This window comes from Myodes glareolus, chromosome 9 (genome assembly GCF_982192425.1).
Source record: "Myodes glareolus chromosome 9, mMyoGla1.1, whole genome shotgun sequence".
Taxonomy (NCBI): domain Eukaryota; kingdom Metazoa; phylum Chordata; class Mammalia; order Rodentia; family Cricetidae; genus Myodes; species Myodes glareolus.
In genome coordinates, this window is record NC_142034.1 from 94,981,709 (window position 1) to 94,994,728 (window position 13,020).

The 13,020-nt window shown below is 51.2% G+C and overlaps 1 protein-coding gene across 8 annotated transcripts in view; it reads left to right on the forward strand.

Moving 5' to 3' along the window:
• Positions 1-13,020, forward strand: part of Tsc2 (TSC complex subunit 2) — a 34,869-nt gene that overhangs the window by 8,357 nt on the left and 13,492 nt on the right. For all 8 annotated transcript variants that reach the window (XM_048436238.3, XM_048436240.3, XM_048436239.3 and 5 more), the window contains exons 7-20: positions 900-948; positions 1,263-1,388; positions 1,933-2,006; positions 3,004-3,130; positions 3,927-4,070; positions 4,958-5,095; positions 5,559-5,662; positions 6,099-6,180; positions 6,940-7,095; positions 7,495-7,611; positions 10,599-10,721; positions 11,322-11,428; positions 11,626-11,776; positions 12,796-12,918. In XM_048436238.3, the coding sequence (XP_048292195.1) occupies positions 900-948; positions 1,263-1,388; positions 1,933-2,006; positions 3,004-3,130; positions 3,927-4,070; positions 4,958-5,095; positions 5,559-5,662; positions 6,099-6,180; positions 6,940-7,095; positions 7,495-7,611; positions 10,599-10,721; positions 11,322-11,428; positions 11,626-11,776; positions 12,796-12,918 (1,621 nt within the window). The remainder of the gene's footprint in view (positions 1-899; positions 949-1,262; positions 1,389-1,932; positions 2,007-3,003; positions 3,131-3,926; positions 4,071-4,957; positions 5,096-5,558; positions 5,663-6,098; positions 6,181-6,939; positions 7,096-7,494; positions 7,612-10,598; positions 10,722-11,321; positions 11,429-11,625; positions 11,777-12,795; positions 12,919-13,020) is intronic.

The window sequence follows — 13,020 nt, forward strand, 5'->3', positions numbered from 1 at the left end:
TTTGGTGTTTTGTTTTTCAAGACAAAGGTTTCTTTGTGTTGCTTGGGAGCCTGTCCTAGAACTCACTCTGTAGACCAGGTTGGCCTTGAACTCACAGGGATCCGCCTGCCTCTGCCTCCTGAGTGCTAGGATTAAAGGTGTGCACCACCACCGTCCTGTCTCTAACTTTTACTTTTTTTATTGTGTTTGCACACGTGTCGTAGCACTTGTGGAGGTCAGAGGACACCTTTGTGAAGTCTGTTTTCTCCTGCCTACCTCTTTATGTGTTCTGAGGATAAGACTCAAGTTTCTAAGCTTGTGCACTAAGTACCCACTAGGCCATCCTGCCAGTTCCCTTTTGTCAGTTTTTATTTTGTGACTTTTAGACAGGGTCTCACTATACAGTCCTGGCCTCCGACTCAGACCGACCCGCCCACCACTGCCTCCCGAGGGCTGGGATTAAAGTCTGTGCCACTGTGCCCAGCTCCTTTTTGTCATTATTTTTTATTTTTTAATTAATTTATTCATGTATATGGGTGTTTTGCTTGCATGTATGTCTGTGCACTGTGTATATACAGTGCCTGTGGAGGCCAGAAGAAGACATCAGACACCCTGGCCCTCAAGTTGAAGGTGTTTAGTACTGGCAATTGAACCTGGGGCCTTCATAAGAACAGACTGTGCTCTTAACCACTGAGCTGTCTCTTCAGCCCTAATTTTTTAAAGCCATTTTATATGTATCCATGATAGAAGAGGCTTTCTCTTATTTATGCCAGGCATTCAACACAAGGCATGTGGTTGGCACAGAGGCACACTGTGGACAAGCCATTCAAATAACTGATACTATGCATTGAACAAAAAATCAGTCAGAGTCTTCTGGGACATCTATCTGAGCAGACATGCTGTGTTGTGTTTCCCCGTAGCATGATTTGTCTGCTGTGCATCCAGACAGCGTCTTCTGTGGACATTGAGGTCTGTAACTCTCAGCTTTACTTTTGGGAGACTGGAGTGTGAGGTCAAGCCCTATTTGCCGTTCTCTGGCTGTGTGTGGATTCTGGAGGCTGCTCAGCTCCTCTGAGCTGTAGGAGTGTCCAGTTGGGTTGTCTGCATTATGGAGCAATAGCTTGGGATGGGAAGTAGCACTTATAGTATAGTGCGGTAGTGTGTAAGTGCCTCCCAAGTGCACACTCACACTTGCTCACTTGACTGTGGTTCCTACAGAGGCTGCTTGGGCAGTAGGAAGGTAAGAGTTGGAGGCACAAGCAAGACGCTCTCCCCTTCTGCAGGTGTCCTTGCAAGTACTGGATGCTGTGGTCTGCTATAACTGCCTGCCCGCTGAGAGCCTGCCCCTGTTCATTATCACGCTCTGCCGCACCATCAATGTCAAGGAGCTGTGCGAGCCTTGCTGGAAGGTGGGTGTCTTCCAGGCTATTTCTGGGAGCTCCTTCCCCAGGAAATGTCTGCTGCCAGCACCTGACAGGACAGGGCTGTGTTGTCATCAGTGACCCACGGTGTCCCGCTGGCCGTTTCAGGTGGTTGAGCTGAAGCCCAGGGGTGTTTTGAGGGCTCTGAAGGTGTTTTTTTTTTTTTTAAAAAAAAAGATTTGTTTATTATGTATATAGTGTTCTGTCTGTATGTGTGCCTACAGACCAGAAGAGGGCACCAGGTCTCATTATAGGTGGTTGTGGGCCACCATGTGGTTGCTGGAAATTGAACTCAGGACCTCTGGAAGAACAGTCAGTGTTCTTAACCTCTGAGCCATCTCTCCAGTCCTGAAGGTTTTTTGTTTTTTGTTTTTGTTTTTTTTTTGCATTTGGAAGGAGGACACGGTGAGCTAGTTTAATGGTGGGACTGCAGAGGAGTGTTCAAGGCAGGCAGAGGCCAGGGCTCCCCTTGAGCCTGGGGCATATAAGAGTTAACCCTATGGTGTGTGTGTGTGTGTGTTCTGTCTCCCAGCTGATGCGGAACCTTCTAGGCACCCACCTGGGCCACAGTGCCATCTACAACATGTGCCGCATCATGGAAAACAGGCGAGTGTGAATGTGCCTGGTGAGGCGCCTGGTGAGGGTGGTGGGCAGGATCCCGAAGGATGGCTCAGATTTGCCCGCTGTCTGATGGACACCAACAGCAGAGCTCCCCCTTGTGCTGTTCCCCGACCCTCCATCACTACCTCCTGCAGCTTACTGTTGTACAGCAGCCAAATGAGGCTTCTCTTACATAGATCTGACCATACTGCCCGTTGTCTGAAATCATAGTGGTCTCCTATGAAACAGACCCAGAGAATATCTTAACCCTATCTTAGTCCCATAAACCTCTTGCCTTTTCTTTTGGCATTCTCCCTCCTAAGGGTCTTCACATAAACACTTTACTCCTGGTAAAATGTTCTTCCTACCTGTGCTGACTCCTGGATGCTCTGTGAGGTCCTGATATGGGGGTTGCTGCCTGACTTCTTGAAGTAGTTTTCACTATGTCCATGACTTCTCAGCTGTGGTTTTAGATGTAGCTTTGTGGGATTCTTTGCTTGTTTGTTTTTAAGATTTACTTATTTGTGATGTTAACAGCATTCTCCTGAGTAGCATTCTGTCTGCTTGTGTGTCTGCCTGCTAGGAGAGGGCTCCAGATCTCATTACAGATGGTTGTGAACCACCATGTGGGTGCTGGGAATTGAATTCAGGACCTCTGGAAGAGCAGCCAGTGTTCTTAACCTCTGAGCCATCTCTCTAGCCCTGCCTTGTGGGATTCTTGAGTCTCTGGCTTCATCAGGGTGTTAGCACCAGGAGGCTCAGGGTTGTGTTACTCACATCAGAGTTCCATTGTCTAATGTGAACGATAGCCCATGGTGATCCGCAGTGACTGAACAGGTCGTGGAGGAATTACAGTGGCTACTGTCCTCCACCTTCCTCCGTGTTCCACCAACTGTGCTTCTGCACCATAAGTACAAGGTGTCTTCTGGGGACACTGTCAGCCCAGCTACCCCACACCGACCTGGGACTGTGCTCACATCTGCCTTCCTGGGAACACTTTCAGATCATACATGGAAGATGCCCCACTGCTGAGAGGAGCCGTGTTCTTCGTGGGGATGGCACTCTGGGGAGCTCACCGACTCTATTCTCTCAAGAACTCCCCCACATCTGTGTTGCCATCTTTTTATGAGGTAAAGGGTTTTCCATACCGCAATGGGTTGGGAAAAGTGGGAGATCTTACATCAGGCTTGCCCACCTGTCTGGCTGTTGCAGCCGAGCAGCTGTGTCTGAGTCACGTGTTTTTAACTGTGGGTAAGATTAGGGCTATGGAAGGGTTTTTCTCAGGACAGTGTTTAGCTTACGAATTTCATCTCCTGCCTGTCAGTGCCGAACTACTCAGTGTTGCCTCTGGGTCGGCGTTCCTCCTCTCAGTGCTGCTTCCAGTTTGTCAAGTGATAATCTCGCCATCTCTCCAGATGGCGTTCACAGCATTGCTTTTGTTCTGTGGTACCGTGGTGTCCAGAGAACTCTGTGTGTGCTTGTATTTAGTCTCATGGTTCCCTGATGAGCTGGGATTCTGGGATCCTCATCTTACAGCAGAATTGCTCAGACAAACTGCCTTTCGTCTGGTTGTACGGTCTCCGGGTCTGCAGGGGTCTTGCGGGGCTGTGCAGGGTGTAGTCTTTGCGCATTGCCTTGCTGGCACCAGAACTTAGCGCCTGTCACTTTGTGCTGTGACAGCACTCCAGGTCTAGATTTTGAAGTGACTGACTCCCCTAAGTGTGGCCTTTTGGAGGTAGGGGCTTTGGGTCTTGGATCTTACATAACAAATTCCTTTCTGGGCTCCACGTATGCGTTGCAGGCATGTGTGCTAAGTGCTGCCCATCTATGTATTTTTACACTCATTTCTAAAACAGGAAGGGAGGGGGGCTTCCTCTAAGTGAGCAAATAGCAGCTGATCTCTGTGCTCCGTGCACTGTGTTTCAGGCTATGACCTGTCCTAATGAGGTGGTGTCATATGAGATTGTTCTGTCCATAACAAGACTCATCAAGAAGTATAGAAAGGAGCTCCAGGCTGTGACATGGGATATTCTGCTGGACATTATTGAACGACTGCTTCAGCAACTCCAGGTAAGGCAGACTTGCCAGGAAGGGCTAAGACCCCAGACAGGCCTGTCCCTGATGGGGGCATGTGTGCATTCCTTCCGTGCATTTGGGCCTTTCTTGGGGTCTGAAAGCTTAGCGTGACTGTTTGCTGGTGGTTCTTGGTGGTGCTAACTTGTCTTCCTTTGAAGAGCAGATCTTGTTTTTCCAGGTATGCTCCATTATTTTGACTGTAGACAGGAATATGTAGTAGGTGAGCAAGGGCTGAGCTAGTTGTCCAGGGCAGACCAAGTGACAGGACAAGTCACCTCCGTGGCTTGAATAGGTCCTAAGGAAATTTCCAGAGCATCTACACTGCCATTTGTGACTTTGGAGGACATTAGTGAGTGCTGACCACAGTGCTAAAGAAAATACCAGGACCACAGATTCCCATGAATGCAGGGCTGTGGGTGACGAGGTTAGCGTTCAGCATGAGCTCAGCCTGGGACAGCTGATGGAAAGGGCATCAGGGGAAGGGAAAACTGGGATGTGGCAAGGTCCAAGTTGAGCTGTAGTTGGTCAAATGGGCTGACCAGGAGGTACTTTGGGTTTAGTAGAGGGGGTTGGAGGCCACATTTCTGAAATTCAAAGGTATTGGAACTCGGGAGAAGCAGGCAAGGGTTTGGAGCTGTAGTGTTTTTACCTCCTGTTTGCTCTCCTCTCCAGACCAGCTTTCATAGGCTCACCCTCCATTCCTGTGGTAGGAAATGGGCCAAAGCAACGGTTTCCATATCCCTCTCAGAGCCTAATTAAAGTGTGGCTGTGAGTGAGAGAAGAGGGGGTGGTGTGTGTGGGGTGTGTTTGTATGAGCTCCCCTTAAGCTGTGTTCAGAGGGTAAAGGAAATTAGTTTCTGTGGTATATCTTGGTACTATAGAACCTGGACAGCCCAGAACTCAGGACCATCGTCCATGACCTGCTGACCACTGTGGAGGAGCTGTGTGACCAGAATGAATTCCATGGCTCTCAGGAAAGATATTATGAACTGGTGGAGAGCTATGCAGACCAGAGACCTGTAAGGACCCTATGCTGGTGGGGCTGTGGGGATGGTTCCGATGGTTCTGATTTTCAAGTAAAGATGGACAGGTTCCCGTGTTCCTGGATCTGTGCTCCAGCAGGAAGCCTGGCAGGCATCAGCTAGCAGGCTTGTGTGGGTTTGCTAAAGAGTTCGTGCTAGCCTAGCCATCAGTTCCTCCCACCTGTGCAGAGGGGTTCTGGGCTGGTTCTGCAGGGGCCGGTTCTCCCAGGGGCAGCCGTCGTTTTGCCAGGATTACTCTGCTTGTCGCCATGCGGTTCCATGGGTTTGACATGAGTTCCTCACTTCCAGATCTTTTTGCTTTTGCTAATTCCCCACGGGGCTGAGGTAGCTAATCTCTGAGCAAACTGGGTGCTCCTGGGCCATCAGCCTCGCCGCGGCAGGTCGGTAGCATCTGCAGGAGGAAATGGCTCACTGACCCTAGAATTGTCTTCCTTTACAGGAATCTTCTCTCTTAAACTTGATATCCTACAGAGCCCAATCCATCCACCCAGCCAAGGACGGCTGGATCCAGAACTTGCAGTTGTTAATGGACAGGTTCTTCAGGTAGCAAAGCCTCTGTGACCCCCTTCTTCACCAGGGACCTGTCCAAGACCTCGGGGAGATTCTCCAAAATCACAGTTCTTGATTAGTGGGGAGGTTGGCTTTTCAGTAGGATAGTGTCCTCTTGTGCACAGGATGGTCCATACAGATGGCCTCTGGCCCGGTGGTGGTGGTGCACACCTTTAAATCCCAGCACTCGGGAGGCAGAGACAGGTGCATCTCTGTGAGTTTGAGCGAGTTCCAGGACAGGCTCCAAAGCCACAGAGAAACCCTGTCTCGAGAAAAACAAAATGGCCTCTGAAGGTTGCCCTTTTACTCTGTCTTGGTTGGGTTGTTGACGGATTCCATGAGGGTGGTCCAAAGCTGGGCTTTTGTGCCCAGTGTGCACGTGCCGGGGTGAAGTGTTATCAGCCAGCTGAAGCACGCTTGCCTCTCCTAGGAACGAGTGCCGCAGTGCCGTGCGCATCAAGGTGCTGGACGTGCTGTCCTTCGTGCTGCTCATCAACAGGCAGTTCTACGAGGTACGGACTCGGGCTTTGTCCCTCCTGACGCACTCAATGGCTTATTTATCTGTGGTTCCTGGTCAGGTTCTACTGGGCCTGAAGGTTGCTGAGAAGCAAGGCAGGTGCTTGCACTTGTGGAGTTCCGGCCTAGGCCCCACTCAGACCAAGAGTTTCTGAGAAATCTGGTCTGACTTCCGAAGTCTTCTGTCTGTTATTCTGGGGAAGGAACCTGTTAGTCCATGAGCTGCCACTGACCCGTACCTGCACCCTTCCAAACAGTCTAGTGTGTGGTGTTTGTTTCTGTAATCGCTTCTCCTTCTCTCCCCTCCTAGCCTTTCTGTACCCCATATTGCCCTTCGCTTACCTCTGCCACAGTCCCATCCATTCCCGCTCAGGGCTCAGAAAGGGCCTCTGATCCTCTGTTGTCACCAGAGTTGGTCTTCGTGTGCCCTTTTCTGTTGCCTTCACTAGCCCCGTGAAAGCTCTCCTCACGGTGTCCTTGTTACAGTAGGATCTTTGATGTCAGGGTTTCCCTGTGCCCAGCACATACACACACTCATACTGATCATGGCCTCCACTGAGGAGGGTTCTTGGTATATGTGTAGGTCAGAGATGGGATCCAGGATCTTACAAAGGCTAAGGGAAGTGTCCTTCATCGTCCAGCTTTTCTGCCGTCGGTAGTGACACCTTAACTGCTTTGGGTCTGTGTCCTGAGGGATCACAGTGTGTCCACTGTGGAACTGGAAGCTCACCTTCTCCAACTTGTGCCCAATGCAGGAGGAACTGATTAACTCAGTGGTCATCTCGCAGCTCTCCCACATTCCCGAGGATAAAGACCACCAGGTCCGAAAGTTGGCCACCCAGCTGCTGGTGGACCTGGCAGAAGGCTGCCACACACACCACTTCAACAGTCTACTGGACATCATTGAAAAAGTGAGAACCCTCTAGAGGTCTGGGCTGGTATTGACAAAGCCCTGTGGACTGAGCATCTTTTGGGCTCTGCTCCATTCTTATCATTGTGACTAGTGGCTGTCTCCATGGGCAGGGACATCCCTCCCAGCAGATGTGTGGTGTCAAGAGGCTATGTTGAGCCACCTCGCTGCTTGGTAGTGTCCTTCCTGCAGGGATCTGGGCTGGACAAGTGAAGGATAGCGCAGAACTGAGATGCAGGCTGTGGCCCTCCCCTCCCGGCCTAGTCACTTTGTCCTCTCAGTGTTGAAATGTAGTCTGTGAGCAGCCACTGTGTAAAAGTGTATCTTCCCTCCTGAGAAGTACAAGAGAAGGTATTTGTGGGAACCCTGAATTGGAACTCACGTACTGGTCTCTTGGAAGGTGATGGCACGCTCTCTCTCTGTCCCCCTGGATCTGGAAGAAAGGGATGTGGCAGTGTACTCAGCCTCCCTGGAGGATGTGAAGACTGCAGTCCTGGGGCTCCTGGTCATCCTTCAGGTGGGTGCTCCGGAAGGGTGAGAAGACTAGTTTCTGTCTGCTCCTGCTGGAAACGGCTCTAAAGAGGTGCATCTCCTGGAAGACCCAGCTCTGACCGGTTTACAGGGTTGAGTGGTAAAGCAGGCAGCAGTTGGAAGGCGTGACCAAGGTGTGAGTGGCCTGCAGTGGGTGAGCCCCTTGCTGTTCACACTTCTGACACACACAGTGTGTCTGTGCTGCCCAGAGCTGGCTCCCTCTGTACCGCTGTGTAGAGGAAGCCCGTGCTTGTCCTGTAGCTATTTCCCTTTGAGGCAGCTTTATTCAGATCACTTCACATAGGACACAGTTCCTCCCCTTTACAGTGAGGAGCTCATTGCTTGTAAATATGTTCCCAAGGCTGTGTCACTATCCCCACAGTCAGCCTGGGCTGCCTAGTGAGACGCCGCATCAACATGGTACACACGTGAGGACCCAGCGCAGGTGCGGTTTGGTTTGGTTTTCTGTTGTTTAATGTGTTCGTGTGTGTGTGAGTGAAGACACACTCATGCCATAATAAACACTTGGCGGTCAGGGAATAACTTCAGGTGTTGTCCTCATTGTCCACCTTATTTGAGACAGGTCTCCTGTTTGCCACTGACTACTCAGGCTAGCTGGCCTGAAATCTCCCCATAGTAGCGTTGGGGTACAGACGTGCGCTACCACATTCTGTGTGTGGGTTCTGGGGACCCAAATGCTGGTCCTTATGTGTGAATGACAGGTACTTTCCCCTCCATCTCTGTAGTCCCATTTTTTTTTTTTTTAAAGATAGTATCCATATAGGCTAGACTGGTCTTGAACTCTTGATCCTCTTCCGTCTCCAGGTGCCAGGACTGTAGGTCAGCGCTGTCATGGTCAGCCTGCTGCACTGTGTGGACGCAGGCTGCTCCTCACTACCACATGAGTTCTGACTTCTCCGTCAGAGCACATGGTTCTCCACAGCCAAGTCACTTCTGGGATTTGTCTTTATTTCTTTTTTCTTCTCTTGTTGAAAGAAACTCATTATCTTTCCAAGGCTGATTTTGAATTCATGATCTCCCTGCCTCCCCTTCTCTAGTTGCTGGGAATAGGTGCACTCTGTGATGCTTACCTCCTAGCACACACATTTGTTTCTTTTTCTTTTTCCTTTTTTTTTGGTTTTTTGAGACAGGGTTTCTCTGTGTAGCTCTGGAGCCTGTCCTGGAACTCACTCTGTAGACCAGGCTGACCTCGAACTCACAGAGCTCTGCCAGCCTCTGCCTCTGGAGTGCTGGGATTAAAGGTGTGAGCCACCACCGCCTGGCTGAGGACAGACAACTTTTATGATTTTCTCCTTTGGCTCTGTGTATTACAGGAATCAAATTCAGGTCATCAGGCTTGTTGGCGATTGGTTACTATAAAGTAACCCTGGCTGTCCTGGATCTCGCTATACAGACCAAACTATTCTCAAACTTAGAGATCTGCCTGCCTCTGCCTCCCAAGTATTGTGATTAAAGGCATGTGCCACCATGCCTAGCTCTCTCCAGGGTCTTACTGTGCAGTGCAGGCTGACCTACTCATGGAGCTCCTCCGGCCGCTATCTGGAAAGGTTTATAGGCCTGCAAAGAGCTCTGTGCTCTTCGCCTTCCTGCTCTGTTGGAAAGGAGTGACTACTGTGGGTCACATGGTCTGGATAGGGTGGGAGGGAAACTTCTTCATGTGTTGCGTGCCCTACCTTGGAAGTCCAGCTGTAAGGCGAGTTCCTGGCTATAGACTGAGCTGTGTTCTGTTGGAGGCAAAGTCTCGGCCTGTTCATTTCCTTACAATGTAAATGGCATGGCTCTACCTGGTTCAATATGTAGACTCCCACAGAGGGTTAGATTCTCTGCAGCTGTCTAAGGCCCCAGATGTCCTTCCCAAATTGTCATTCCTGAATGTGGTTTGTGTTGAATTTTTCACTCAGCAGGGCATGGTGGCACACTCCTTTAATTCTAGGACTCGGGAGGCAGAGGCAGGCAGATCACTGTGAGTTTGAGGCCAGCCTGGTCTACAGAGAGAGTTTCAGGACAGCCAGGGCTACACAGAGAAACCCTGTCTTGGAAAAAAAAAAAGAAAAAGTATCACCTCAAGTCATCTGGGGCAGGACTTTGGATGGTGTGTTCTGAGACTAGGGAAAATAGCTATATCAGTTGTCTTTAAAAGAAGAGAGTTGAGTGCGGGCACACCTTTAATCCTAGCACTCTGAGAAAGAGGCAGACTGACCTCTGAGTTCAAGGCCAGCGAATATGGAGAATTCCTGGCAAGCCAGGAAAACAAAACAATCAAAACCCAAACCAAAGCCAAACAACCAAACATCAGCAACCCAAAAACGGCGACGAGTTTACCAGTACGCACTGCTTACTTCCAAGGCTCAGAGACCGTGAGGCCCCTTGGGTCCCCAAGGCCGCTGTCACCTGCCAGGGAGGGCCAGAACCTTGTTGGGACAGTATGGGGTTGGGGAGCCGTATTCCCAGCGCGAGTGCCAAGACCGTGTTGTGATGGGCTGGGGGCCTGCAGTGTATTTTCTTCACCCAGGCTGGCCTTGTTGACGTCACTTTGTCCTGGAGGACTAAAAACCACTTTATGGTACGTGAGGAATGGGTCAGGCCACAACTGTGCAGTACTCACCGGTTTTTGTTGTGTTTTTTTGTTTTTGTTTTTCAAAACTGGGTTTCTCTGTGAAACAGTCCTGGCTGTCCTGGAACTCACTATGTAGACCAGGCTGGCCTTGAACTCACAGAGATCCGCCTGCCTCTGCCTCCCGAGTGCCGGGATTAAAGGCTATAGTACTCATTGGATGTGCTTCCTAATTTGCTACCCGATTCCCTGCTGATGAGATGGGCACATAGAGGGATGGCGCTGACTGAAGCCTAGAGGACAACGGGGCGAGGCTGAACTGATGTTCCGCGCGCACCTGGGTCAAAGGCGCCATCTCCCTGACTGCTGTTGTAGGATTGGTGCACTCTTTCTTGCAGACCAAGCTATACACCTTGCCTGCCAGCCATGCCACTCGGGTGTATGAGACCCTCGTTAGCCACATCCAGCTCCACTACAAGCATGGCTACTCCCTGCCCATCGCCAGCAGCATCCGGCTGCAGGTGAGACTGCCGGGCGGGCCCCCCCCCCCCCGCATGTTGCCTTAGACCTGTAAGTAGGTGGCCTAGGGAGGGTCCTGCACAAGGCCCTTTTCTCCTCGGCATCTGCCGGGTCTGTTTTGCCAAGAACCTACTGCCTTTTCTTGGCCTATACTCCTTGTACCTTTGTGACTCACCCCTCTGCAGTCACACACTGGCTTCTAGTGTTGGCGTATAGTTCCAGTGCTAGAGAATCTCTCAGTACGCTATAGCATGGGCTCCCTTAGATGGAGCTAGTAGCGAGAGGGCGAGGGGACGGCCGTTGACTGTGTGCCATGCTAATGCCTCCGCTGGGGACTCCCAGGCTCAGTGTGTAGCCTGCTCTGTAAGGATCCTGGCCTAGTCTGTCACTGTAGGGAAGTGATGGAACTCTGAGAACAGTTTGCCATTTGGTGTTGGTGACTTTTTGGTGTTACCTGGGAACCCAGAGAGCTACTGGGGAGAAGTCTCCCTCTGTAGGACACCAGCGTCAGTTATCTTTAGAGTGCTAATGGTTAGGATTTCTCTGCCTGCCCCAGAGGCAGGCTCCTGGCTTGACTGGATGACCATTTTGCTCCCTGGCAGGCTTTTGACTTCCTGCTGCTGCTGCGGGCTGATTCATTGCATCGGCTGGGACTGCCCAACAAGGATGGGGTCGTGAGATTCAGCCCTTACTGTGTCTGTAACTGCATGTATGTGTGACGGTGCCTCTCTCGTACTCTAGGGGTGGACTGTCCACTAGCTGAAGCTGGGTGTTCTCTGCCCCAGTTAGTCTATGTAAGAGGAACTGTCCAGAGGGATGTTATTCACAAGCTGCGCCAGGGAATCATGTCTGTTCTGGCTTGCACAGTGTAGTACTGTCTCAGTTGCTTGTCCACCTGCTTCACAGGGACCTGGAGAGGGCCTCTGAGAAGAAGGCCAGTGGGCCTCTTTCACCTCCAACTGGTCCACCTAGCCCCGTGCCTACAGGTCCTGCTGTACGACTCGGCCACCTACCCTATTCCCTGCTCTTCCGCGTCTTGCTGCAGTGTTTGAAGCAGGTGAGATGGGCCCATTCTTTGGGCTCTGTTAGGGCAGACTGAGCTGTCCCTGCCCTGGGGGTATCAAATTCTTGAAATAAACCCATTTTTTCACCCTTGTATGAATGAAGTTTTGCAACAACTCAGATATGTAGCCAGATAATAGTAACCCTAGATCACCAGGCACTTTGTGGGGCAGCCACAAGTGGGCAGTGTAGCATGAGAGTGGATACAGTCATGTCTTAGGGACCTCCACCAGGTAAGCTGAGAGAAGGTTCTAGAGACCGGAGTCAGCAACAGCTGGAAGCAGGTGGTATGGTTTTGTACAGTAAGAGTTGCTAAAGATGCCAGGCAAGAGACCAAGGCAGAGAGAGTTGGGGGCACTGGGAGGAGAGGCTGGAGCTGGCAGGTTGTTGCGTAGGAGTATCTAGGCCTCCTGTCACAGGTGTCAGGGGTTCAGGACTGCTATGATTTGGCTCTGGGAGTAGGGCTGTCTCTCATAGGCATGTACAGGCAGGAGTCAGAGAGCTACATTTGTGTCCTCCCTGCGGCTGTGGCCTCGGGCTGACACGTTGGCTCTCTGCCAGCAGTCTCGGCCTATGGGTGAGTGTGCTCCCTTCTACCCTCTGACGTAGTTCAGCTTTCTTTTGCCACAGTGTCAGTGTTTTGGATGTTCAGCTGGTGCAAAAAGTCAGGGTGGGTATCTGTTGGGAACCACTCAGTATTGTGCAGTGGCGGGTAGTTACCGCGCCGTCACTGGGCAGGTAAGGGAGGCAGAGTCAGACCTGGGGAACCGTCTAAGAAGGTGGAGGAGGCAATGCTGTCTTCTGGGTCTCCTCAGCCTGGCCTCTGGAGGGTGGCTACCACTCCAGTGTTCAGTCTCTCTCTGAGAAGTGGCTACCTGTACAATTTAGGGACACAGGTCAGGGAGCAGAAATCCAGAAGCTTTGTGGCTTTGCAGTAGCACACAGTTCCAGGTACTGACGGGCCTCTGTCCAAGGTCTGGTGAGCCCCGCCACCATAGCCATCTCCTCTCCTAGGAGACCGACTGGAAGGTGCTGAAACTGGTACTCAGCAAGCTGCCCGAGTCACTGCGCTACAAAGTCCTCATTTTCACCTCCCCCTGCAATGTTGACCAACTGTCGTCTGCCCTCTGCTCCATGGTAATGCCACCAGAGCCCCTGTGCCAACTCCTCTTGTGACATTTGCGGAACTTTGCAGTAGGCTGTGACCTTGGGCTATAATCTAGGCTTTCTCCTCCAAAA